We start from the raw sequence: 23667 nt of genomic DNA on the forward strand, positions 1-23667 counted from the left end.
TCCAAGAAAAAAAAAATTGGGCCACCCAGAAAATGCTCTAGGCACCCACTGGAGTGTGAGACCGGCTCGTTTTTACGACCGCTGTGAGATTGATTAATCCAAATTGAATAAATGCAATTCCATCTGAGATTGATTAATCTGAAAGGTCAGTAACCTGTTGCTTTGGGTTTTGAAGCCGGATCAGTGGTATTAACAGACTGCTCCTCCCCCACCGCCGCTCGCCTCCTCCCCCTCACACAAACAACCCGTCTCCTCCTCCGCACCCACTACGGCGTTGTTTTCCCTCACCGCCTTATCGAAGTCGAAACTTTGTAATCAAAATCAGAACTTTGTTTCACGATGTTGGATCGGTGAGGCAACTCGGGAGGACCTCCGGCGATGAACTATTTGAACTAGGCGGCGGTGAAGACGACGGAACCGTGCGGCTGTGACCAATGATGTCGACGGGTTTGGTATTGCTGTCTTCACCGACGGCGATGAGAGTCGATTTGATCGAGAGGTGTCTGAAGTGAGAGGGTTTGAGGGAGAACTTGAATATGAGCAGCTCGTCGTCTCCTACGATGGAGTAGCTGGCGGTGATGGCCGAGAAGCCGCCAAGGAAGCTGTTGCCAGATCGACGACGCTGGTTTGGGTGAGGAGGCAGATTTGAGAGAGAGACAGAGAGAGATTGATGAGTTTCAATTTAATTAATATGGGCAAAACTGTCAATAGATATTAAATTGAGTAAATGAGATTAAAAAACTCTAAGTAGAGTAAGTGGACAATTTTTAAATTGAAATTGAGTAAGTGGTCACCACCCAAAAAATATAAAGCGGTTGGCAAGTTGAGGTCGTTATCTTCCCGCGAAACACATTCCCAGTCACACCCCTTCACCGTTCTCACTCTTTCTCCCTAATCAACTACTTCCCCTACCTTCAAATGGCTTCAATCTCAGCCATTGGATCTCCTCAGCGGCCTCTAACCTCATCGGTCGGAAAATCTCGAACCCGTGTACGGCGCGGACCCAAATCTTTTCTTCCCCCGGAAGCCGAGAAATCTTCTGATTCAGGTGCAGGCGGTCAGTAAATCAGCCATGGCATATTTATTTGGTTGTGATTGAAATATTGTATTTTGCTATGAGTTTATCAAATTTCGGATTTTGGGTAGGCGGAAGCAATCTTATCGAGCGAAGAAAACTTGTGTTTTCATCCATCGGAACTGTAGCTGCGGCTTTCTGTAATGCTTTTAAGGATAAACTCGCCCTGGCATCTCAGTTTGCAGACAGTAAGTGATTTTTTTTGGGAGTTCTGAGGTTTGTTACTGTCATATATTTTCGTTTTTACTGCATTGTAAATGTTTTGAACTGCTTTGCAGTGCCAGCAATTAGAGGAAAGGACTACGGCAAGTCGAAGATGAGTTATCCGGACTACACCGAAACTGACTCGGGTCTTCAGTATAAGGTTATATTTTGGAAGATCATAACTTTCACAAGCTCTTGAAAGTTTTTGTTACTTTGTTTTTAACTATGAATTTAAGAAGAATGCAGGACTTGCGAGCAGGAGATGGCCCCAAACCCAAGGTTGGGGATACAGTAGTGGTAAGCCACTCATTGTTTGAGCACATGCTTTGATTAGTTGCGGTTTTAGATTGTCTCTATGTAATGTAGTAATCGGCAACCTTACATCACAAGGTTTGTATTTGCAATTAGGGTGATTTTGCTATCGAGTAGGTTCCATTAGCTGAACTCCACCTAGGAATCTCTCGGAAAGGCAGTTGTTAGTTATATTACCTTTTTCAGTTTTATTGGCAAAGCGTAAAGCTTTAAACAGATTCATGGACTCGTGCGATTTTTTGATGCTATTGATTTATCTTTTAAGTTGGGTCGGTGTAGTAATTTGTGATCTTTGGGTGCATTTCAGATTGATTGGGATGGTTATACCATTGGATACTACGGTCGTATATTTGAAGCTCGAAATAAAACAAAAGGTGGTTCATTTGAGGTATTGATTACTTATGATCTGTTTACTGGGGACTTATTTCGGGGTGCATAAGCTTATTTAACAGTTTGTGTTTCATGGTTTCTTGAATGCAGGGTGATGACAAGGCTTTTTTCAAATTCAGAGTAGGATCTCAAGAGGTGAGAAACTTGTGACGCAACTGAACTGAAAGAACAAGTTTTGGTTGTGGTTGTTGCAGCTAAATTTGTTCTTATTGGTTGTAGCTATTAAACTGTTTTATGTGTTTCTTTTGTCCTCTAAAATCTATGAGATTGCATAAGCAAGCACTGTTTGATGTTAACATAGTGTAGATTAGGATTCAGTTCGGACAATAAGGAGAAACTATTGAATACTTGTATTTCCCTTTTTTTTTCTCTTTGATAAGACTTGTATTTGCTTTGTCGGTATGTAATTAACTAATAATCGATCAGCGACTTTAATGGCACTGTGTGTTTCTTAAATCTTCAGGTGATACCAGCTTTTGAGGAAGCTATTGCAGGCATGTCTCTTGGTGGCGTTAGAAGGTGCTGCATCTTGTTTTCTGTAGCTTACAGCTTTTGCTTATGGAATTTTCAAGCAGTTGGATTGAATGCTCAATAAAATTTATCACATATTATATGCAAATTTCACATTCTAGCTCACAGTGATGCAGGATCATAGTGCCTCCAGAATTGGGATATCCGGACAATGACTACAACAAGAGTGGCCCAAGACCCACAACATTTTCGGTAATTCTTGTGTTCTTTTGGTGATTCTTGTAATGCAATTCTGCTAATTCTTATAAAGGTGCAATTCTGATGTTTTCACAGGGCCAACGAGCCTTGGATTTTGTGCTGGGGAACCAAGGGCTGATAGACAAGACTCTTCTGTTTGATATTGAGCTGATTAAGATCATACCAAACTGATTTCTTATCAAATTCAATTCAAGATCTTTCACGGGAAATCACATTGTTGGCCAATGATTTTGGCCGATATATCAAGAGTTTCTTGTTCAATTCAGAATGCTGAACGCTACTAATCAGCTTAAGAAGCTGGATTGTTGAATCTAGACAAACACAGAGCTTCTTTTTCTATGAAGCCAAGCTTGCTTGGTGCTTTTCCCATTGCTTGAAATGAAAGCTTGTCACAGGTAATAAATTTCCCATGAATCATGAGAGAATACAAATGTCCAGCATTACCTACCTGTATCATCTTTCCAGTTCAGATGCAATGTATACTTTTAATTTATTTGCAGCACATTTATGTAGTCAAGGATTGCAATTGTAACAGGTAAGCTATAATGACTGGCCGTCGTGATGAAAGCATTACTTCTGTACATGTAGCATAATGTTTTCACTACCACCAACTACCCAGAAAGTTACAGCTATAACATTCATCATCATAAATTTATGACTAATAAAACAGGATCCACAATCCAATAAAAGAGAGCAACATAACATTAACAGTTAATTAGAAAAGGAGGAAGGAAATCAACACATACAAGAGGGACCAAAAACATCCTAACAAAAAACATAAATTTAACCCTGGAAACCACCAAATGGCCGTTGCCATTAATTAGCTGAAAGCTCCCTTCGCTTATACCGCACCATCACCTTTCCTTTCACACCGACAACCATGGCATTCCAATCAGTCTCTGGAAAAGGTGAAACCAGCTCCAGTTCAAAGTTCCTCAGCAAATGGCTCCATATAGCCTTTATCTGCAGGTATGCAAAAGGCTCTCCGAGGCATCCATGCCTGCCACCTCCAAATGAGATATATGAGAAGGCCCCTGCGGCCTTGTCTTCCTCTCTTCCAACAGCAAATCTATCAGGATCATAGCTGTCTGGGTTTTTGAAAATATGAGGAAGTCGGTTGGCAAAAGCTGGTGATGTGGCAACTATGTGGCCCTTCGGGATGTCATATTCTTTCCCGTCACGAGTTTGTACGCTGAAATCGCTATGCGAGTGTCGCAGCAACATGATCAGTGGAGGATGCAGTCTCAGAGCTTCCTTGATGGAACGATACAGTGTATCCATCTCGGACAATATATCATGGTCAATCTTCTTCCCATGCTTAGCCATAAGCCTTGTCTGTTCCTCTGACACGGCAGATAGGTACTGCTTATTCTGGAGGAGATAAGCCCCAGTCCAAGTGGAAGTGATTGAACTTGTATGTTGCCCAGCAAAGAGAGCAGCAATGAGCAAGCCAGTGATCTCAGAATCAGTTGTTTTTCGGCCGTTTTTGTACTTAGACTCGATGAAATATTGCAACATGTCATTCTCAGACACTTCAGCACATCTGCGGGAGTTTATGATGTTTGCAAAGATTGCTGTGAGCTTCTTGCGTGCCTGGTCACGGCGGCGGTGAGCTGGGATGGGCAGGTATGGGGCAATGACACTAATGGGAAGCATGCCATTGTCAAGTTCATGGAACAAAGACGAAACATCATCAAAGAGTTTATCACGAACTTCACGACCCAAGAGGCATCTACTGGCTGTCAGGATAATCAGATGCTCCAGCTCATACTTCAAGTCCACCTCTCCACTGTCTCCCCACTTGGAAAAGTAATCCTGTCCAGTACAGTGTGAAGACATGAGTTAACCCTACATTATGTACGAGTAGTCTGCCACCAGGTACCGTGCACAAATAAAAGTTCAAAGTTCTGAAGAGTCTTTAGTGAACCAAATAAACAACACAAAAGCAGGTTTGAGTGAGTGCTTAGACTGAATATTAGTAAGAGATGGCAACTGAAGAAATCCTTCTTTTCCCTGACTTACTTGCATCTATTTGATGCTTGGTGATGAATGACTTTCCTTATGAATCTTAAAAGAAAAGAAGAAAATGGCCCGTGTCTTCTGACTCTTAGAAGGTTAATAAAGCTTTTTTAACAGTGGGGGGAGGAACTGTCAAAATCCAGTTACAAAATATTAGAGAACTCAAGATTGTTATCCTTCTCTCACCACAGAAACCTTAAAACACACGCTGCATTTTGTCTTCCCTTTTTACTCACAAATATATGCACTGGTAAGTCACACTTCTATCATTTTCATTTGTTCCCTTCTTTATTTTATTTTTTGGGGCAAAAACATAAAGCACCAGTCTTAAAGGCTACTCAATTGCTTGCATTTAGTAGTCTTTAATGAATAGCAAACCCTGCCAATGATTGTTAATGTTTCTCTCATAAAACCAACAACCACAACATTTGACACATTATCTGCACAAACTGACCAAGTGATTCTTCTTGTCAGACATTGACTAACACTCAATCATACTGGTACTTCCTAAGCATATGTAAACAGGTTACTAAATATGTCGAAGCAGATCAAACAAACAATGCAGTGATAAACCAATCAAAGTTCCAACATTAGTAACGAAATGTACCTCTGCTTCTGTAACCATCTGATCCACATATCCCTTGAGCTTATTCACCCTCAGAGCCTCCGTAAAGAACCTGAACTGCTCCTGCCTCACCGTATAATCCACATCAAACACAACTCCGGGTCCGAAAGTGGGCACATTGAACTGGTACACCTCCTGCTGGCTAAGATCAGACTCCGGCGCCTTGAAAAAGTGCGCGGAAACCTCAGGACCAATCAAGAACGTAATCTTCTTGTGAAACAGATTCAATGTGAACACACTCCCAAGCTTTGGGTACTCCTCCCTAATCATCACAATGGGGCCTTTCAAGAACCGAAGCAACCCCCCAATCAAAGGCAAGGCCTTCACAGTAGGAGGAAGCCGGTGTCCAGATCTGCGCCGGATTATAATCACTCCGATTAGGACAGCTAATACCAGAGTTGCCACAATCGGCAGAGCCCCGTCTAGAAGCTTGGTATCCACATCCATTGTGAATTGGCCCAACTTCAGGGACCTGGCTGCAAAATCCACACAATAACACACAAAATCAGTGGACTTTTTCCGTGACCACCATAAAAAGTCTGCAACTTTCAGCAAAATTCACACACACAGACGTAAAAAAAATCAGTGACTTTGGCAATGAAGAAAAAAAGTACGCAACTTTCACAATGAAAAAAGTTTGTAACTTTGAGTCATAGAACTCGATGGGATCTAAGGTTAAGCGAACCTATAAAAATGGGTGGTGGAAAATTGAGAAGAAACCTCGATTTTGACGGCAATTGAAAAGAATGTGAATCTGAAATGAGAAAAAGCAGAAAGACAATGCAGTAGGGAAAGCAAAGTAGTTTAGTAGTTTAGAGAGAAGAAGTAGGGGAATTAGATTTGTGTACCAGATTAGAGATTGGAGCGGAGAAAAGATAGGAGGAGAGAGACGGCAATATAGTAGTCCCTAGTCAAAAGCTGAAAAGGCCAAGCCAAGCAGTGGTGGGAGTGTGAGATTAAGTGTGAGAGTTTAGCTTAGTCCGATTCAACTGTGGGTTTAAATATTATTGATTTGCTAGATTAAAATCTTTGGAATATTGTTAATCATGCGCAGAACACGGTACAAGTGTAAGGCTGCGCTCGTTGGATCCAGAAAACGGTGGGTTATGTCACGTGAGGTGGTATTGTCGTACACGTGTAGGGTTTTGATAGGAGGTTGGAGTTTTATATACGATTCTAGCACGTGACCAGTTTTGTGAGCAGCTGATCGATGAGCTTCTTCGATAGACGAGAGCGGGAGATTTGCAGAAGCAGTCGGACTCGGACCGACGGTGGTGTCTGTCGTCAGTCGGCAGGTGGAGATTTTCGTGATAGTATGTGACCCCGTAATGACAGCCACGCCTCGAACTCGATACGAAGTTGATCACAAGTTTAAAAACATCAGTGTACGAAATATTCCACAAACTTTTTTCATCGAAAATTAACCGAAAATCAATCGATAAAACAGTAGAACAAATGAGAGTATATAAAGGAACACAAAATGTATTGTACAAATCTCATGAATGTGATGATGTTAAAGGAAAACGAACTGACGGGTGAGTGCGAGGAAAAGAGTGACAAAACTCTGTTATCTATGCGAAACCCAAATCGCAAACTGATTCGACCGTAATAATACAATGACCAACATAACAAACCTCACACCTTCTGCGTGCATAACGTTAGAACAAATTTCTAGATAAATTTGGCAGAGGCATTTGGTAACCGAATAGAAGAAAAAATTAACTTGCTACAGCACTAAGAAAGTTCAAACAGTAGAATGAACAAAGGATGTATGCTTTCTCCTTGCCTGAGGTGTTTGAACTGGAAACCGTATTAAATCATCAAGCTTTGGCGGCAAAAAGTTTTGACACATCGTAATGCTGCTTCAAGTGTCTAACAAAACCCAGAAGCAGCAGACAGGATCTGGTTACTTCATCCACCATCAAGATTCATATTTGCATGATATGCATTTGGCAAAAATCTTAGAGATTTGCCATCTCATCTTTTATGGTTTTCCTTGATTTTCTTTGATGACCTTTCTCCTGAGGAAGTAGTAGTAGAACTACGACCTTGTCCTGATGAAGTAACGCCACTATGACTTCGACCTGGGGAAGCATGCCGTTTGTTCCGAAGCTGTGATTGCTCCCCAGCTTCACTAACAGAACTTTTATGTTCACTACTATGAGGGGAGGATGCGCGTCCATTTATTGGTCGCGAACTTCTCTGAAACGTACTTTGAATAGGAGTAGGAGTTGCAGTAGTTGTAGTTCTCGTACTGCGTGAAGGAGTTTTCTGGGAAGAATGGGTCAATGCCATTGAGGACGATATCTGATTCTTTTTTCGGAATTTTGCCATTTGAAGCTCTTGACGTTCTTTAAGCTCACTAGGCTCGGGGAAATGCACCAGAGAAACTCGCCGTGAAATCTTTCCAGCTGCCAAGTCATAACACATAATGATTACAACATATGAGCACACTGATCCCATAACCAGTAAATAGGGCAGCAACAATTGTAATACAGATAACACACAAAAGGGAGAAAGGTCCAAGAAATTTTTATTTTGTCATCTTAACCTACCATGACCAAAATGACCATATAGGCAATGCAATACCTAAAAGTTAAAACTAACTTGGCCCTGTTGACAGAAAGACCAAGAGCTTGATAACAGAGCTCCACATGACCAAATAATAGAACGAGCCGTATATTATTGTTAATGTACAATATTGGATAAATAAAGACCTCTAAACCTATTCAGACAGCATCTGAATAAATGTCAAATCTTTAGAAACAGATAGGAGCTAGGGTGATAATAACTAAAGCAACTAAATTCACATTGGTTGTTGAAGTTTTGCCAGACATCCAACTGTAAATACCAATGTCAAATTGGGTTCAAAAAGAGTTCTGAAGGCAATACCGCTAAAACTTAAAATAGACCTTGGTAATAGAACTTCACACAACCAAATAACAAAACAAGCTAATAATCACCTGTGGTAAACAAAACTGGATGAATTAAGAATTTTGAAAGCAACAGCCAGCATATGAACCAAAATGTCAAATTTTTAGGAACAGATAGTGCATCAATGTTAAAATGCAACTCGATTTGTATTGATTGTTGAAGTTTGCCCAGAATAAACTGTATATGCATTGCCATGGCTTAGTGCAAATTTTGGTTCAATAAGAAACAGAACAGAAAAGTAAACATCACAACTCAAGTTGAGATTCATATCTGCAGTGCAGATTCTTAATTTGGTAGGTTGTCAGCTTACCAATTTTTGTGCCCGAGGCAGAAGATACAAAAACTGTAGCATTTGACTGTTGAGTTGAGGAACTGACCAGGTCATATTCTTTCCCTGCCAAAATCAGAAACATCATATTAGGTCTCAAAAGTAGCAGAGCTTATGCATTGCAGGGTTATATCACCCAAAACAGCTTCTTCAAATAATGAAAAACGCCCTGACAAAACAAAATGGGTATTCCGCCTCTGCCACTAGAATTGAAGTATAATTACCAGATGCGCCTTCAAAACTGGCCAACTTTCCATCACCATGAAGCTGAAGCGACAGCTCTTTCCCATCATAATCTGGATTCTGCAATACAAATGGTCAGTTAATCCAATGACCGGAAAAATAATGTCATTCAAAAAATAACAGCAACCATAAACTCAAATGCAGACAGCTAGTTAAAGCCAGCAGCTCTCGTTGCTCAATAAACTTGTCTATACCTTATATTCAATCATATCAATAATTCTAATAACACGGCCCTTCCTTTTCCACCCTAAGAACTCCCCTACCATGGAATCCAATTCGAGAAACAAAAGATAACAAGTTGTTTTTCAACAGAAATTGGGTGTCCAACAGTATAAACCTTGTACCCAAATCAAAAACACAGTATTGTAATCTTCTAATCATTCTTCCTATTAATTGGGATTGAAACAGAAGTATTAGGAAAAAAAAAAAAAAAAAGGCTCCTTCACAGTAAAAGCAACATACTTGATTTTTAGGCCACTGAATGAGCCAAAGCTCAGTAGAATCGTTCACGTTGAAATCGAGCAGTGGGTCTTTAGCATTCTCTTCAAAATCTGCCGGAGGCTTGTAGCCTTCCATTCCAGCCTCTTCTCTCTCTCTCTCTCTCTTTCTCAGCTCAACTTCCAAGCAAACACTATCTCTTCAAACAAAAGAAATATCAATCCCAAAAACACATACATATATTTATGAAATTGGGGATGAAGCTAGAAGAAGGAGAGTAGTACCTGTTTGAGAACCAAGGAAGATGGCAGTGATGCTTTGCTTTGCACGCGGCTGCGGTCGGAGAATTAGGAATTGTTAAACCTCGATTCGTGTTTTTACCAAATCACCCCTGTCCACCTTCTTTTGAGTTTTCGGCCCATTGTGTAACATGATGGGCTCTACTGCTGAACCCGAACTATTCTTGGGATGGCGGCAATTTGGATCGGGTTCGACCGGCCACCTTACTTTCGAGAAAGAAAAAAAAGTACATATCACTATTCACTAGATTTATACAGTTTAGTTGAGACTTCTCACATTTACTATAAACCAAAGATGAGTTAGTGTTCACTCAAGCCCGAAATGAAGTGACGCTTTTGCCCTTGCATTTTCCTTCAATTACAATTTGCCATTCTTCTATAACGTTCTTATCTCCTGCCACCTGTAGGTTCTACACTATCAACACAGACAGAGGGCCTCATCTTTTGGGTTTTGGTTATTTGCTCGACCCAGAGAGAGATGGAGTGAAGTAAATAGGAAGAAAGGAGAGAAGACGAGGCCATCCCTTCAAAAGTAAGCGAAACCCTCACTCCCCAAAGCTTAATTTCACTGCAAATCACTCATCTTTTTTTTTTTTTTTTCTGGATTGATTGATTGATTGGGAATTGGGTTCCTTAATTTCTTTGCGAAGAATTCTTCTTTTTTTTTTTGGATGGATTGATTGATTGGGAATTGGGTTTTCAGTGTCCATCGCTAGGGTGGAGTTTGCCATTGGAGGCTTAATCGTGGACACCAAGGTGTTCTATTGGCCAAGAAAGGTCTTTTGCTATGGATTTCCGGTATTTGTGTAGATTTGGATCCTTCTCAGCTTTGCTGATTAAAATTTTTCGGTGAAGGATTGGATTTAGGTTTATGTTTTGGTGAATAGATATTTGGTTCTTTGGCCTTTTCTTTCTCTAAATTTTCCTAAACGATATGTATTGATATTTTTGCAGTGTGCTTAGCTTTGCTGATTGAAGAAGATGAATGGGAAAATGAGCTCTTCTTCAACTTCAGAAGGTATTCTAATTGGGAAGTTTGTTGCTTCCTTCGGTTTCAAGCTTTTACTGATATCTTAGAATTTATTGGGTGTGAATGCTTTAGTAATTGCATTATTATTGCTTTTTAACTTTGATTTTATGCTTCTTTTGGTTTTACTGTTTTTGCTTAAGTTTGTTCCTTTCTTTTATCACTTTGCTTATGATTTACCAAATGATAATTCACACTTTTCATATTACATTGTTGGTATCAAAATGACAGAAGGGATTGCTTCTATTTAATTGACTATTTTATTTTTCGAGTCTAACATGGAAGTAATACACAAACTCAAAGGAATGAACACAGGGATTTTTTATTTTTATCCCGTACTGAAGGAATAAAGGTTAAATAAGAAAACATGGTATAATTGAAACTTACTATGAATTCAGTTGAAGGACCTTATATGTTTCCAAAGAGTTATACACAAGATGCAACAATGACCAAGTTTCCTTAGTTCATAACAAGTGAAATTTGAGAAAAAAGTTTAGATTGTTAAATCAAAATAACCAGAGGAGCAGAAGTACCAGTGCACAGAGAGTATCAATGTTGACATACAAAATTGAACATGATGGGTTCATAGGGAAACTAAGATTGACTGGGTCAAATTTCAAAATATTGAATCAGAAAGTGAAAGATAAGATTGAAAAGAAGAGGGGGGCTTACCAAAATTAGGGGTTTAAGACAAAGCAAGCAAGCAAGCACCCTGATCACACTGACTGGGGATCTCACTCATTGATATGGCCATTACCTAAGGTATCTACCTGTTATTAAGTTTTTTTTTTTGTGCATTTCTTTGTTTCACAGTAATTGCAAGTTACTTTAGATTGAACTGCATTGTTATCTTTGAGTAACAATTCATGCAATTATGGGAACTAAGTTCTCAATCTTGCTACTTTTCATTTCGAATTTTAAGATCACTACTCAAATTCCTCAATTTTTTTATTTATCTTGCTTGCTTCCTGGGTTCATAAAGTAATTGCTCCTGTTTTTGGTTTTGGTTTTGGTTTGTGGGATCTGTGATATTTTGCTATTGCATACAAGTCATCAATGAATGAATCAAAAGTTAGAAAGAAAAGAGAGATGGAATCAGTTTTGGTGGTGCATTATTCTGTGGCTTATATTCTATCTTTTTCTCACTTTGTTTCTCAATTGCATGAATATGTTTTTCAATGCAAAAACCTTTTTTTTTTCCCCAATAATGATTCATGGCCTTTTGAATGGGAGATATTGATTTTAATTGAATAGTGTGTGAAACTTAGTTGGGGTTGAAATGAAGGAATAAATGAATCCAATCTTAAGCTAGCTTTTGTTCCTTTTTTTTTTTTTTTCCCAACCCTGGTTGAATATCGTTTCTGAGGATTCTGTTTCTTTTAGGTCTCCATTGTTTTCACCTGTCATGAGTCAGTAGCTGACCCTGCAGCACTCAAATCAAATTGCCTAATTGTACAGCTGATTCTGTGAGTTAATTTCTCTTTAACTTCTTTATTTATTTTTTTTATTTTTTTTTTCAGATCTGTGATTGGTTTTCTTGCATGGTTGAATTTGAAAGGTTGGAAATTCGTTAGTAAGGGGAATTTTTGGGTGTGTAGTTGAATAATTGTATAGTTGAAGTTTAGGATATAGAGGTAGATATGACTGTCACTATTTCGAGCAAATCTGTGTTGCTTTCTTCAGTTCACGATAGTATTGGCATCATGCGGGTCATAGTCCTTTTCAGGCCCCAAATAAAAATTTAGATGGGTTTCATTTTTGACGTGATTGTTATCATGTTGAATAAGATTGTTAACTCAATATTATATTAGAATAGCCTAAATGTGCTTATTCAAAACTAAGCATTAACGAGCAAGACAAGGCCGTTACTGTAGATAGGTGAATCATGTAGCTATTGGAATGCATATAGAAACAAGAATTATTTGAAGTTTAAAAAAATGCACACCAATAGATCAAATCAATTCCTATGCATGGTATTTTTGTTCTTCCCTTCTGTTTTCAAATGGTTGGTTTTAACTGTTGTGTATGGTTGTGTTTCTGACAAGGCCATGTCTCTGGTTTCAGTTCTAATCTTTCTTATGTTTCAGCCTGCAAAGATGCATTCTTATGCTTAAAACGGTTGCTACCTTGAGGAGAGGTAATTGATTTTTGATATAGTAAGGGAATCAACCATTTGAATTATGAAGGTTGTAAATAGTCAGAGTCTAACTGAACTTTTGACATGAATGCTTTACCACATGTTTGACAAGCTATTTTTTACGATGATCTTAGATGCAGCTGCTCAGGAGCTGATGTGTGCCTGGAATGCTGGCCGCTTATGACAATTGCTATTAAAGTGATTGACACTGCCTTTTGAGGTAGGAATATTTTTTCCATTGGCATCTGATCTATATGTTGTTAGAACTTAAAACCCTTGAATTTTCACTTTTGTGAACTTCTTTTCTGCAGATGACTTTGGTTTCAATGACATTCTTTGGGTATACAGTGGCCGACATGGTGTTCACTATTGGGTTTGTGATGAGAAAGCTGGAAGGTAAATCACTCGGTAGTACTTTTGGTCTCTAAGATATGTCATGACACTTAAGAGCAGCTATTACTGACATTTTCGTGTCTAAAAGGTGGTATTGTACTTCAAACTCTTTTGGGTTAAAAGACATCTGATATGTTATCCGATTTTGTAAAAGTCGTTAACGATTAGCCCTGCTCTTTATCAATTCCTTTAGAGTTGTGAGAATCTGTATTCAATATTTGCAATATGACTTGCTTATGATTCAGCTTGCATTAGCTTAGATTTTTGGGGTAGACCAAGATGTTGCATTGAAACTACTGGGATATGAAAGATCATTCGAACCTCTCGAAGATAAGGCTCTTACACAGTCATTAATTCCTACATCGAAAAAATTGATGCTGATGTTGTGAAATTAAGTAAAAGAAAGAAGTACTACACATAAAACGACTACATGCTCTGATTGAGAAATTGAATATGTAGAGGAAGCCAAGACTGTAACTTTCTTTCTATTTATTGCAGGAACACAGTGTAGAGAGTTAGAGAATTAGTTCAGTGGGGGATTTTTAGATTGTGAGCACATGCAGAGGACGTTAGCCAAGGAATTTCAACACATGAAATCTAAGTATGCAAAGGTTTAGAGAATTGATTACTATAGCTTTGGTGATTGTTATCTCCCTGTCTTATGAATGTTGGTTCTCTACTAATTTTTATTTTTAGATCGGAGCTTTTTGTACTTGACATCTTTTTATTGCAACTGGATATTAGGTGGTATTGTTTTCTGACCATAATTCCGTCTTTGGATTTGTTTTAGATTGGTTTCTAGGTATAGGTACTTCCATGTACTTTTTTGAACAATCAGTTACATTATTTTTGTAATCTTGGCTTCTACATCATCTTTTTTCCTTTTATTTTTCTTTTTGGGGTTCCTATTTCATTATACACTTGAATTCAGAAATATGTACAAGAAAATTCAGACAAAACATAATAATGTTGGATTAGAAACACCGCGACAAGCAAACAAACCCGCAGCATCGCGCGGGCTATCTTGCTAGTCAGTTTATAAAAGCTAGTGAGACGTAGCTTCTATATACTAAACTTACTACTTCTTTAGTCACTACATCACCATAGTACTTGATAGTTTAATTCAGTAAATATTGCTCCCAACATTTTGAAGTGTCAAGCACAACATAATGTTGTTGTGACGATTGTTCCAACCTTTTGAAGTGATAAAAACATTTAAGACACAAAACAGTTTAGATGAAATATAATACGTGTTTAAAAAGTAACGGAGATCAATACTATTATTTAACAATATAATTTAAACACTTGCTACCATGTGCCATGTCTTCCATTCTAGCTAGCACTCGAACACTAGCATTCTTGAATTAAACTCGAGTTTAGAGTTTAGACCAAATCCGGTGTGGATCCAAACTATAGTTGGATTGACATTTTAACACGATTCTATGCACTCAAAGCTTGCTTGAATTGCCACGGTAGAAATATCCAAAAAATGTTCCATGCAAAACCAAAACCTACTTTGACAATGGTAGCTACGCTTCAACAAAACTACAAAAGGATATCGTCATAAATTCCACAACTACTTCAATCGCATAATCGCCTTGCATTATTGATAATGGATATGACATCCGCAAGCCACAACTACAATTAATGTACTTCTCCCTGTTCTTTTCCTAGCTAGGGGGCACACTTGTTCACTGGGATTAGAAGCATTTCACATTCACACCTTCAAATATCATCCTTCCGTCACTTCATCGTCCTTCTCTTCCATTCCTTTCCTTAATTTCAAATTGTCAGTGTCACCACTCTACATGAACTCAGCCGACCCATCACACCCACCCTTTGGCAGAAAATAACCACACAGAAGGACAAGACTAATCAATTCCCACCATTTCTTTCACCAACCCAGTTCAGCAAGATAGCATATCCCCATTGGCATTCAACTCCACTAAACCTACCATTATCACTAATGGTAGGTTTAGTGAGTAGTATTGACAGTGCAAATCTAACCCCACCGACTTAAATTCATTCATTCGTATATTCATTAGTCCAACAATACCAGTAAGTATGATTCTACTTTCTGTACACACAACCTCCAACACTGGTGGGCATTAATGTTGATTTTCATTTTTCACTAAATAAGTCTTGACACACCATTTATTGCCGTTGGATCCACTCCCACTTCTTATTCACGTGTCTGTTGGATCCCCTTTATTGTTGAAATCATAGCACTCACTAACTATTAACTACCAAGAAAGATAATCTCTTTCTTTCTTCCATATCGTCTTAAAGTTTTGATTTTTTTTGTTGTTTTCCAGACGAGGGAGGGGATAGTGCTCCATCGTCCCACTTTTGATCTCCATACTCTTGCAGTTCAAAGGCTGCAAAATTCAGCGTATGGTTCTTATGTAGAGTAAAGTTCAGTACTTCAATATTAATAGTTTTCTTTTAATTGTTTGTGACTTTGTGCATTGAATTCATGTTTCACTCATTATTTCTATGACTGATTCAGTAAAAAGAAAAAACAGAACTTTTATTGCGGTTGTCGTAAGTTTTCAGATTGTTTCTGAAGCTCTGGTTTTCAGTTAGTTACTAGAGTTTGGGTTTGAAGAAATTACCTTTTCTTAGCTACTAGTGTTTTCAGGCTGTCATCTTTGTTTGAAGTATATCAAGCTTTTTTATTTTTTATTTTTTTGCTTTTCATAATTCTTAGTTTTGGGTAAAAATACTACTTACTTTGATGCTCATGTTACATGACAGACCATAACATCTTGTGGATTTGGGATTTGAGGGAGTTAAAAAATGGGAAGTAGAGAGATCAAGTCCCCTGAAGGAGGGATAAAGACACCAGCTAGTTTGGAGGAACAATATTCGGACACAAATCCGAGGAAGAAGCTTGGTTTTTACTTCATAGAATCCGATGACAGGAGGACAGCTTTCGGACGGGGATATACCGGAGGAACTACACCGGTTAATATCCACGGCAAACCAATCGCTGATCTTTCCAAAACGGGTGGTTGGTTTGCTGCCTTCTTCATATTTGGTAAGCACAAAGCCTATTTTATGGGAAATGTTGTGTGGAATGTGATTACTTTATATTGTCAAGTTTACTTGTGAATTTTTGTCCAGGAAATGAAATGGCCGAGAGAATGGCTTATTTTGGCCTCTCAGTCAATATGGTGGCCTTCATGTTCTATGTTATGCATAGACCCTTTAGCAGTTCATCAAATGCAGTTAACAATTTCTTGGGGATATCACAAGCTTCTTCTGTTCTTGGTGGCTTTCTGGCTGATGCATATCTTGGTCGATACTGGACTATAGCAATCTTCACAACTATCTATCTTGCAGTAAGTAGCCAAATATGAATTGCATATGATATTTTAAACCAGTGATTACAATTGAGCTGATAATTTCTCTGTTTGTTTTCATGGAGGGTTTGACTGGGATAACCTTATGTGCAACAATGGACGCTTTGAAACCGAACCAAGATCAATGTGAGCAGATATCCCTTCTTTTAGGCAATTGTGAGCCAGCAAAATCATGGCAGATGCTTTATCTCTACTCCGTTCTCTACTTAACTGGATTTGGAGCTGCTGGTATAAGGCCATGTGTGTCATCTTTCGGGGCAGACCAGTTCGATGAAACAAGCCCGGATTACAAGTCTCACCTGGATAGGTTTTTCAACTTCTTCTATCTGTCTGTCACCATTGGAGCTATTATAGCCTTCACTGCAGTAGTGTACATTCAAATGGAACTTGGTTGGGGACTTGCCTTTGGGTCACTGGCAATAGCTATGGGTCTATCGAACTTTGTGTTCTTTCTTGGTACACCTCTATACCGGCATAGACTGCCCGGAGGCAGCCCTCTGACACGTGTTGCGCAAGTATTGGTGGCCGCCTACAGGAAGAGGAAGGCTTCTTTCTCTAGCAGTGAGTTAATAGGCTTGTATGAGGTTCCTGGAAAACATTCTGCTATAAAGGGTAGTAGAAAGATCAATCACACCAACGAATTTAGGTATCTCTTTTTTTTAATTTTACTACTCTTCTAGAATTATATACGTGACATCAGTTTTAATATCTAGCTCTCCAAGCTAAATCCTGTTTTTCGGCATTACAGATGTTTAGACAAAGCAGCTCTGCAGCTGAAGGAAGACGGTGTGGACCCAAGTCCTTGGAGGCTTTGCACTGTGACTCAAGTAGAGGAAGTAAAGATTCTATTGAAACTTATTCCAGTCCCAGCTTGCACAATAATGCTGAGTGTAGTCTTAACTGAGTATCTGACTCTCTCGGTTCAGCAAGCATACACTTTAAATACCCATATGGGTCACCTCAAGCTTCCTGTAACATGCATGCCAGTATTTCCAGGCCTCAGCATATTTCTCATACTATCCCTCTATTACTCTACATTCGTCCCCCTGTCGCGGCGCATCACAGGTCATCCTCACGGTGCTTCTCAGCTACAGAGGGTGGGCATAGGTCTGGCAGTTTCAATCCTATCCGTGGCATGGGCTGCGATTTTTGAAAGGTACCGAAGAAACTATGCAATAAAGCATGACTATGAGGTTAGTTTCTTAACTGCAATGCCTGGCCTAAGTGCATACTGGTTGTTGATCCAGTACTGCCTCATTGGCATAGCTGAAGTGTTTTGCATAGTGGGATTACTAGAATTCCTCTATGAGGAAGCCCCAGATGCCATGAAAAGTATCGGATCTGCTTACGCTGCACTAGCCGGGGGTTTAGGGTGCTTTATTGCCAGCATATTGAACAGCATCATCAAATCTGTCACAGGCAGCACAGAGAAACCATCTTGGCTGTCACAGAATATCAATACTGGTAGATTTGATTATTTCTACTGGATACTTACAGTTCTGAGTGTAATTAATTTCTGCATATTTCTGTATTCGGCACATAGGTACAAGTACAGGGCAGAGCAGCAAACTGTAACCAAGATTAAAGAAGAACTCATCCATGGATAACATATTCCAATGTAAGAAGTGTACTAGTTAGAACGAAAAGATGAAACGCATTTATTAATGATATTCCTATCACCTAGTGTACTGGTTAGAAGGAGAAGCTCAAGCAGTAAGCAAAACAAGAATTACTGTGTTTAGCATTATACATTGATCCATGGAAAGAAGCATGGAAAGAAGCAGTAATTGTATCTCTTTATCACTGGAGCAATAGACGGAGCACCAATTGGTTGCATGAACTATTTATGTGAAAACACTCATTATTCTCTTCTCTTTTTTTTCTTTTTTTTTGAATGACATTATTCGCCTTCTTACTAATCTAGATATTGCAAAATCAATTACTATATGGGAAAATAATTACCATGTTTGTTTTGCATGCTAACTAAATTCATAAAATGGTGTGTTGTCTTGAGATCTTTCTATCAGAAGAAGAAAAAAGAGTTGATGTCTGCCATTCAGATGTTTTCTTAACAATTATGTTTACAATAGCTGAATATGGTACCACACTGATCTGTGGAGTTCTATACAAGAAGTAAGATGGGGCATTCAAACATGAAGCCTGAAGAAACACAAGAAGTATTACAAACTAGACACAAATGAACAATCGGTTCCATCTTTGCAAACCTTATAAACAACACGACTTTTATTTACAGAAACTCATAGCTGCTATATGTATTTGCTCTATTGCTTTGAAATCAGATATTAAAAGTTAGGGGCTTTCACAGAACTCCATCTCCTGACATTCCAGAAATCAACAGTCAAAATATGATCAACTGAGGAAATATACTCTAAGTAACAAGTGAAGGAACTGTTGCACAACACCATGCAGTATCTATGGATGTGATAAATAGCTCAAAGTCTATAGCCTAATATCAAATTAGATGGTTGGGAAATCAACTTGTGGGCTAAAGGCACCAGTCCTCCCAGTTTAAAGTTCCCTCTTATTTCTAGCACTCAAGTGAAAATGCATTGTTGATCAGTTCTCCTCGTTTGCTTGTCCATTATTTTCACAATATCCTCTTTAGTGTCACAAATATCCTCATTTCCTTGTCCATTACATCCTCACATATATTAAAAATTTAAGATGATGCTTTGAACTACAAGAGGGAACTCTAAACTCTAGCATAGAACATACCTTTCCACACATTGGACAACTTTCACTTCTTTCCAACCACTCATAAATACAGCCAAGATGGAAATGGTGAGAACATCTTGTTGTGATTTTAGGATTTTCAGGGGTATAATCTGCAATCATGTAAGTGAACTATTTCAGTACAGCGAACAATTGAAGAAAGTCACTCTCTATATTTTGCACCGCAGCAAATAGCATGATCAATGGTTGTACAATGATAACTTAAAGCACTTACCATCAAGACATGTAGGGCAGACATCATCATCTTCAGAAGATGACTGCACATAAGTTAGTCCATATGCGACTTTTGATGCTAGATCCTTTTCTGAGGTCTCTGATTGACCTAACTTGCAATCTTCTTCAGTATCAACTCCATTCCGTTTCTTCCCCGAACCCAGGGACTCTGTCCCAGAACTGCTTCTTCTCACTTGTTGTGCATCTTCCTGCAAATGTGTCATTGACTTCTCACGCCTAGAGATCAAGCCGTCGCGCTGCAAACGTGAGTACCTCTGATCGGCATCAAAGGGTGATGGCCTGGCCACTGAGAATTGAGTCTCATTTGAGGAGTTATTAGCTACTGTTGTGCCAGTTCCAGATGGGACAGAAGAAGTAGCCCCTTGGTTAGGTGACGGGACTGATCTCCCATCAAGCCTTTGAAACGGTGCACTATACTGCAAGAACATAGGGAACAAGCCAAATCAAACAAAATATTAAAGAAAAAACTGAAGTGAATCCAAACCACAAATCTAACTGGAATCACCTTCATAAACTAAATATATCTGGAAGAAAAGTTTAATTACAATCGCTTTTGACAATTTCTTTCTAGTCAATAATGTTGGGCCTAGTAATGCAAACGATGCAATGACTTGGAACTCTCAACTTAAAGACATTATCAACATGACAAATTTCTAGCACTCAAGTGAAAATGGATTGTTGATCAGTTCTCCTCATTTGGTTGTCCATTATTTTCACAATATCCTCTTTAGTGTCACAAATGTTAAAGACAATGTAAAGTCCCTAACTTTAGACAATAAGAGTTACTCGATGGAAGAGCAACAATGGTATTGAGTTGCTCATGGCTTTACGCTTACCCCGCTGAATAGCTGGTGGAAGAAGTATCTGAGGCACGCGCAATGCCTGTACACTGGATTGCTTGGAAGAGCATATTCTTCAAATTCATCACCACATGGACAGCAGCAAAGAGAACCCATCTCAATGATTTTCCCAATAAACACGAAACAGCTGACACAGAAACTGCAAAGACAAACACTACTCTTTCCTCACCAATGCTCCTCCTTTAATCCCAATGACTTCCTGGAATTCAATATTTTCAAACGTCAGCAAAAATTAAAATGAAGACAAAAAATTATATTAGGCTGTTAACATTTCTGGGCTCATCTCAAATTGTCAATACATAATTTTTCACAGCACTGTTCGTATTTTGAGAATCCCCCAATTGAGACACTCTCTCACCCACAATGTGAATCACATATACAAAAGAAAAGCACCGATTTTTACACTGACCCATGATCAAAAACTTGTTGTACCTGAACAATTATTTCTTTAATTATCTGATGAAATTTCTCAAGATAAGCACAAGAACATTCAAAGAATTGAGCGGAGACCCAGAAAAAGAGAGGGTTTTTAATTGGAAAAGGCAGTGAAAGGTTTGTAATTTGAAGCTGGGAAGTGGGAGTTGAGATAGATTGTAACGTACCTTGTGTTGAGCTGTGTGGATAAGCGATTAGATTAGGATGAAGGTTTTAAGGAAGAGGGTGTTGTTCAAAGCGAAGACTTTGAGAGAGTCCACAAAAGGGGTTCTGGTTTTGGGGAAGTTTCAGAGTAGAGAGAATGAATAAGAGTAAGGTGGGTGGGCTCAATCAGAGGAATACATTATTTTTAGATGACAAAGGAGAAAGCTTTACTCTTTAGTCTTTACTCCCTTAGTATTTTGTCTGCAAGACCCAGAGATATGCAAGGGCCGGTTTATTTTTGGTTTGTATCAATTTGGACCGGCTTATTGTTTTTTTAGTTTCTTCTAAAAAGAAAATATTTTTTTGCCATTAATGAATGGCTCCATTTTATAATGCAAATTTCCAAACCGGTAGAGGGTTTCATTGAATTTCCGACCTTTGTGGGTGAACATTTTATATTGGAGACGCATAAGAGAGAGCAGTATTAAGGTAGAGAGATTCTTAAGTAGGGCAGGCGTGTTACGAGACGGGATTTCCAGTCAATCAGTATCTATGTAGGAGGTGTTATTGAAGATTTTATTTTAATTAAACATGGGTAATTTCATAATACAATTTAAAAATAGAGAAACATAATTGGTTATGCGTACCAGCCACGTGACACGTCTGCTCTACGTAAAAAATTGAGGTATTTAAATCAAGGTCCAATTTGCTACATCAATTTTCATTGCAGTCCAACCACTTTTTTATTTTTAATTGCAGTCCAACCACTTTTTTCGTTGTCCATTTTGCCCTTCAAGGTAAATAAAGGAAACTAATCAAAATCTCATAATTTGGGGACTTTATTTTTCAATTTAAATATTCAAATTTTGAATTTCAAATCCCTAAAATCTACTCAAGGTAATTATAATAAATAATATGGCATTTAAATCTATGTAAACATATCATGTGTACCTACATGAAAGGTCAATAAATTCTTAAACAATGTAGTGTATCTATATCAGAGTCAAAAAAGAAAAAATGAAACAAACTAAGTAGCGTTATTAACACAACAATACTTAGAGATATAGTAATAGACTAGTCCATGATCGAGTTCTAATATTATTCCTATTTAATAGGTAGAGAAAAAGAAACCAACACTACTCTACCTTTGTAATAGATATGAAAAGTGCAAATTTTTATGCACAAGGTAATGAAAAAATACTAGACTAAGGTAGTTTAAACATGGTTCCTAATAAAAAGGTAGAAAAAAAAAAAAAGAAGAAGAAGAAGAAGAAGAAGAATCATTGCACCTTGCCTTTCCCCTTAAGAAATTACCTTTGTACTAGATATCAAAATTGCAAACATATCTATGCACAAGGTAATGAAAAAAGAGCAACTTAGTTTTTGACATTGTTCCTAATCTAAAGGTATGAAAAAAAAGAACCATAGCAACTTGCCTTTCCCTTAAGATATGAAAAATGTATCTCCCTGTCTAGAATCCCTTTCCTTTGTACGATTTATCCTAAGGTGCAAAGGTAGAGATAGTACAATCTTTGGATGGATCAAAACCTTCTTATGAATACCCAGCTAGAATATCTATTTGATTGGATAATGAAGTTGAACAACATGACAATTCTATAATACAGGTGTAGAAATACGAAGAAAGTGATCAGAATAAAGGAGAAGAAAAGAGACAAAATATAGGGTGTAGAAAAATGATGGTAAGGTATGATCATTTTATATAAGTTATAATTTTTTTTAATGACGATGCATCAATTAAGGATTTTATTGTGCTGATGACATATTATAATTGATATGGCTTTTATGAATACCAAATTGATTGAAAAACAACATTAACTCTCAATTTATTGATGCATAAATTATTGATTGTTTTGAGTAATATTGTTATGGGTAAATTTAGTATGTGAAAAATTAGAAGTTGACTCATCATGCTAATATAGGAAAGTAAGCTGATGTGGATGCTTAGTCACTGGACCGCAATTAACAAAATTTTTCATCCGGATTACAATCAAAACAGGTCATGGTTTTTGGACTTATAACTAATTATCTAAAAAAAATTCATTTGTTTTAGGGAATCAGAAATTGAGAGAAAATTGCTGTGTATTCTCATTGATAATAGGGGCTTCTTTATATAGAGGATTACAATACATAGAGTCTGAATTATACAAGGAAAGATAATCTCTAGATTCTTCTAATTAAACCCTATTACCACTAGGTCAAGTAACCTAGAGTTTGGGCTAAACACAAATTAGGGTTTTACTTGAACATTCCCCCTTGTGTTGCCCAAACGCGGTGCTTCTCTCGTTGCCTGGTTAAAAACCTTGCCGAGTAACAAAAACCCAGTGGGACAAAAATAACCTCGGTCGAAGGGGAAAAAGAGCACAACACACCCTTCACGTTTCGAGGTGAACATGTAGACATCTCCCCCTGATGTCTGCGCCCCCCCTGATGACTACGATCATGGGAGTTCAGATAATTTCCGCAAGCCAATTCTTGCCACATATTTCTCAAACGTGGATTTGGGCAATGACTTAGTAAACAAGTCTGCCTCATTGTCCTCAGATCGAACCTGGTTCACTTTGATCTTGAGGAGCTTCTGTTGTTGCTGATTGTAGAAGAATTTGGGCGATATATGCTTGGTGTTGTCGCCTTTGATGTAGCCTTGCTTCATTTGTTCAATGCAAGCAGCATTATCCTCATAAATGCTCGTTGGCTCATCTGT

The 23667-nt window shown here is 38.2% G+C and overlaps 5 protein-coding genes and 1 long non-coding RNA gene across 17 annotated transcripts; 3 read left to right on the top strand and 3 right to left on the bottom strand.

The window, feature by feature from the left end:
• The first annotated feature begins 816 nt into the window (after positions 1-816).
• On the top strand, positions 817-3222 carry LOC133708097 (peptidyl-prolyl cis-trans isomerase FKBP19, chloroplastic). 2 transcript variants are annotated; one of them, XM_062133548.1, is made up of 9 exons: positions 817-1048; positions 1147-1263; positions 1354-1439; positions 1526-1576; positions 1899-1979; positions 2072-2116; positions 2445-2500; positions 2629-2704; positions 2786-3222. In XM_062133548.1, exons 1-9 carry the CDS (start codon positions 919-921, stop codon positions 2879-2881), a joined length of 738 nt encoding a protein of 245 aa, XP_061989532.1. In that variant the 5' UTR covers positions 817-918; the 3' UTR covers positions 2882-3222. The 2 variants fall into 2 exon arrangements, with proteins under 2 accessions (XP_061989532.1, XP_061989530.1); XM_062133546.1 differs by having other exon boundaries at positions 818-1057.
• Positions 3223-3333: 111 nt separating this feature from the next.
• On the bottom strand, positions 3334-6361 carry LOC133708096 (sterol 14-demethylase). Of its 3 annotated transcripts, none has more exons than XM_062133543.1 (3): positions 6203-6361; positions 5337-5830; positions 3334-4525 (listed from the first exon to the last, which is right to left on the bottom strand). In XM_062133543.1, the coding sequence occupies exons 2-3, from the start codon at positions 5799-5801 to the stop codon at positions 3527-3529; spliced, it is 1464 nt and encodes a 487-aa protein (XP_061989527.1). In that variant the 5' UTR covers positions 5802-5830; positions 6203-6361; the 3' UTR covers positions 3334-3526. The 3 variants fall into 3 exon arrangements, with proteins under 3 accessions (XP_061989527.1, XP_061989529.1, XP_061989528.1); XM_062133545.1 differs by having other exon boundaries at positions 6075-6206; XM_062133544.1 differs by lacking the exon at positions 6203-6361 and adding an exon at positions 6040-6182.
• A 457-nt stretch (positions 6362-6818) lies between these two features.
• On the bottom strand, positions 6819-9665 carry LOC133708098 (mediator-associated protein 2). Of its 2 annotated transcripts, none has more exons than XM_062133549.1 (5): positions 9582-9665; positions 9322-9496; positions 8841-8919; positions 8599-8682; positions 6819-7765 (listed from the first exon to the last, which is right to left on the bottom strand). In XM_062133549.1, the coding sequence occupies exons 2-5, from the start codon at positions 9433-9435 to the stop codon at positions 7332-7334; spliced, it is 711 nt and encodes a 236-aa protein (XP_061989533.1). In that variant the 5' UTR covers positions 9436-9496; positions 9582-9665; the 3' UTR covers positions 6819-7331. The 2 variants fall into 2 exon arrangements, with proteins under 2 accessions (XP_061989533.1, XP_061989534.1); XM_062133550.1 differs by having other exon boundaries at positions 9322-9490; positions 9582-9643.
• A 279-nt stretch (positions 9666-9944) lies between these two features.
• LOC133712120 (uncharacterized) lies at positions 9945-13676 on the top strand. 2 transcript variants are annotated; one of them, XR_009847173.1, is made up of 9 exons: positions 9945-10128; positions 10300-10394; positions 10551-10614; positions 11257-11385; positions 12007-12089; positions 12711-12760; positions 12895-12980; positions 13072-13156; positions 13399-13676. It is a non-coding gene; the product is annotated as an uncharacterized LOC133712120 (long non-coding RNA). The 2 variants fall into 2 exon arrangements; XR_009847172.1 differs by having other exon boundaries at positions 9950-10128; positions 13072-13676.
• Positions 13677-14821: 1145 nt separating this feature from the next.
• Positions 14822-18391, top strand: LOC133712118 (protein NRT1/ PTR FAMILY 6.1). Of its 6 annotated transcripts, none has more exons than XM_062138196.1 (6): positions 14822-15211; positions 15469-15568; positions 15911-16193; positions 16280-16497; positions 16584-17164; positions 17267-18391. In XM_062138196.1, the coding sequence occupies exons 3-6, from the start codon at positions 15953-15955 to the stop codon at positions 18123-18125; spliced, it is 1899 nt and encodes a 632-aa protein (XP_061994180.1). In that variant the 5' UTR covers positions 14822-15211; positions 15469-15568; positions 15911-15952; the 3' UTR covers positions 18126-18391. The 6 variants fall into 6 exon arrangements, with proteins under 6 accessions (XP_061994180.1, XP_061994182.1, XP_061994179.1 ...); XM_062138195.1 differs by having other exon boundaries at positions 14823-15254; positions 15469-15545; XM_062138194.1 differs by having other exon boundaries at positions 14823-15211; positions 15469-15545.
• A 153-nt stretch (positions 18392-18544) lies between these two features.
• Positions 18545-21183, bottom strand: LOC133712119 (E3 ubiquitin-protein ligase At3g02290-like). Of its 2 annotated transcripts, none has more exons than XM_062138201.1 (5): positions 20969-21183; positions 20343-20565; positions 19487-19922; positions 19255-19364; positions 18545-18855 (listed from the first exon to the last, which is right to left on the bottom strand). In XM_062138201.1, exons 2-5 carry the CDS (start codon positions 20460-20462, stop codon positions 18829-18831), a joined length of 693 nt encoding a protein of 230 aa, XP_061994185.1. In that variant the 5' UTR covers positions 20463-20565; positions 20969-21183; the 3' UTR covers positions 18545-18828. The 2 variants fall into 2 exon arrangements, with proteins under 2 accessions (XP_061994185.1, XP_061994186.1); XM_062138202.1 differs by lacking the exon at positions 20969-21183 and adding an exon at positions 20799-20946.
• Between the last annotated feature and the right edge of the window lie 2484 nt (positions 21184-23667).

This window comes from Rosa rugosa, chromosome 5 (genome assembly GCF_958449725.1).
Source record: "Rosa rugosa chromosome 5, drRosRugo1.1, whole genome shotgun sequence".
NCBI classification, from domain to species: Eukaryota; Viridiplantae; Streptophyta; class Magnoliopsida; order Rosales; family Rosaceae; genus Rosa; species Rosa rugosa.

Coding starts and splice junctions, on each gene's coding strand:
- LOC133712118 (XM_062138196.1), top strand. CDS start 15,953: ATGGGAAGTAGAGAGATCAAGTCCCCTGAAGGAGGGATAAAGACACCA. Junction 16,498..16,583: donor TCACAACTATCTATCTTGCA/GTAAGTAGCCAA, acceptor GTTTTCATGGAG/GGTTTGACTGGGATAACCTT. Junction 17,165..17,266: donor AATCACACCAACGAATTTAG/GTATCTCTTTTT, acceptor TCGGCATTACAG/ATGTTTAGACAAAGCAGCTC.
- LOC133708097 (XM_062133546.1), top strand. CDS start 919: ATGGCTTCAATCTCAGCCATTGGATCTCCTCAGCGGCCTCTAACCTCA. Junction 1,577..1,898: donor AGGTTGGGGATACAGTAGTG/GTAAGCCACTCA, acceptor GGTGCATTTCAG/ATTGATTGGGATGGTTATAC. Junction 1,980..2,071: donor CAAAAGGTGGTTCATTTGAG/GTATTGATTACT, acceptor TCTTGAATGCAG/GGTGATGACAAGGCTTTTTT.
- LOC133708096 (XM_062133543.1), bottom strand. CDS start 5,801: ATGGATGTGGATACCAAGCTTCTAGACGGGGCTCTGCCGATTGTGGCA. Junction 4,526..5,336: donor AGATGGTTACAGAAGCAGAG/GTACATTTCGTT, acceptor TGTACTGGACAG/GATTACTTTTCCAAGTGGGG.
- LOC133708098 (XM_062133549.1), bottom strand. CDS start 9,435: ATGGAAGGCTACAAGCCTCCGGCAGATTTTGAAGAGAATGCTAAAGAC. Junction 8,920..9,321: donor TTCAGTGGCCTAAAAATCAA/GTATGTTGCTTT, acceptor TTTGTATTGCAG/AATCCAGATTATGATGGGAA. Junction 7,766..8,598: donor TGCCTCGGGCACAAAAATTG/GTAAGCTGACAA, acceptor ATGACTTGGCAG/CTGGAAAGATTTCACGGCGA.
- LOC133712119 (XM_062138201.1), bottom strand. CDS start 20,462: ATGGGTTCTCTTTGCTGCTGTCCATGTGGTGATGAATTTGAAGAATAT. Junction 19,923..20,342: donor TCCACCAGCTATTCAGCGGG/GTAAGCGTAAAG, acceptor ATGTTCTTGCAG/TATAGTGCACCGTTTCAAAG. Junction 19,365..19,486: donor CTGCCCTACATGTCTTGATG/GTAAGTGCTTTA, acceptor ACATGATTGCAG/ATTATACCCCTGAAAATCCT.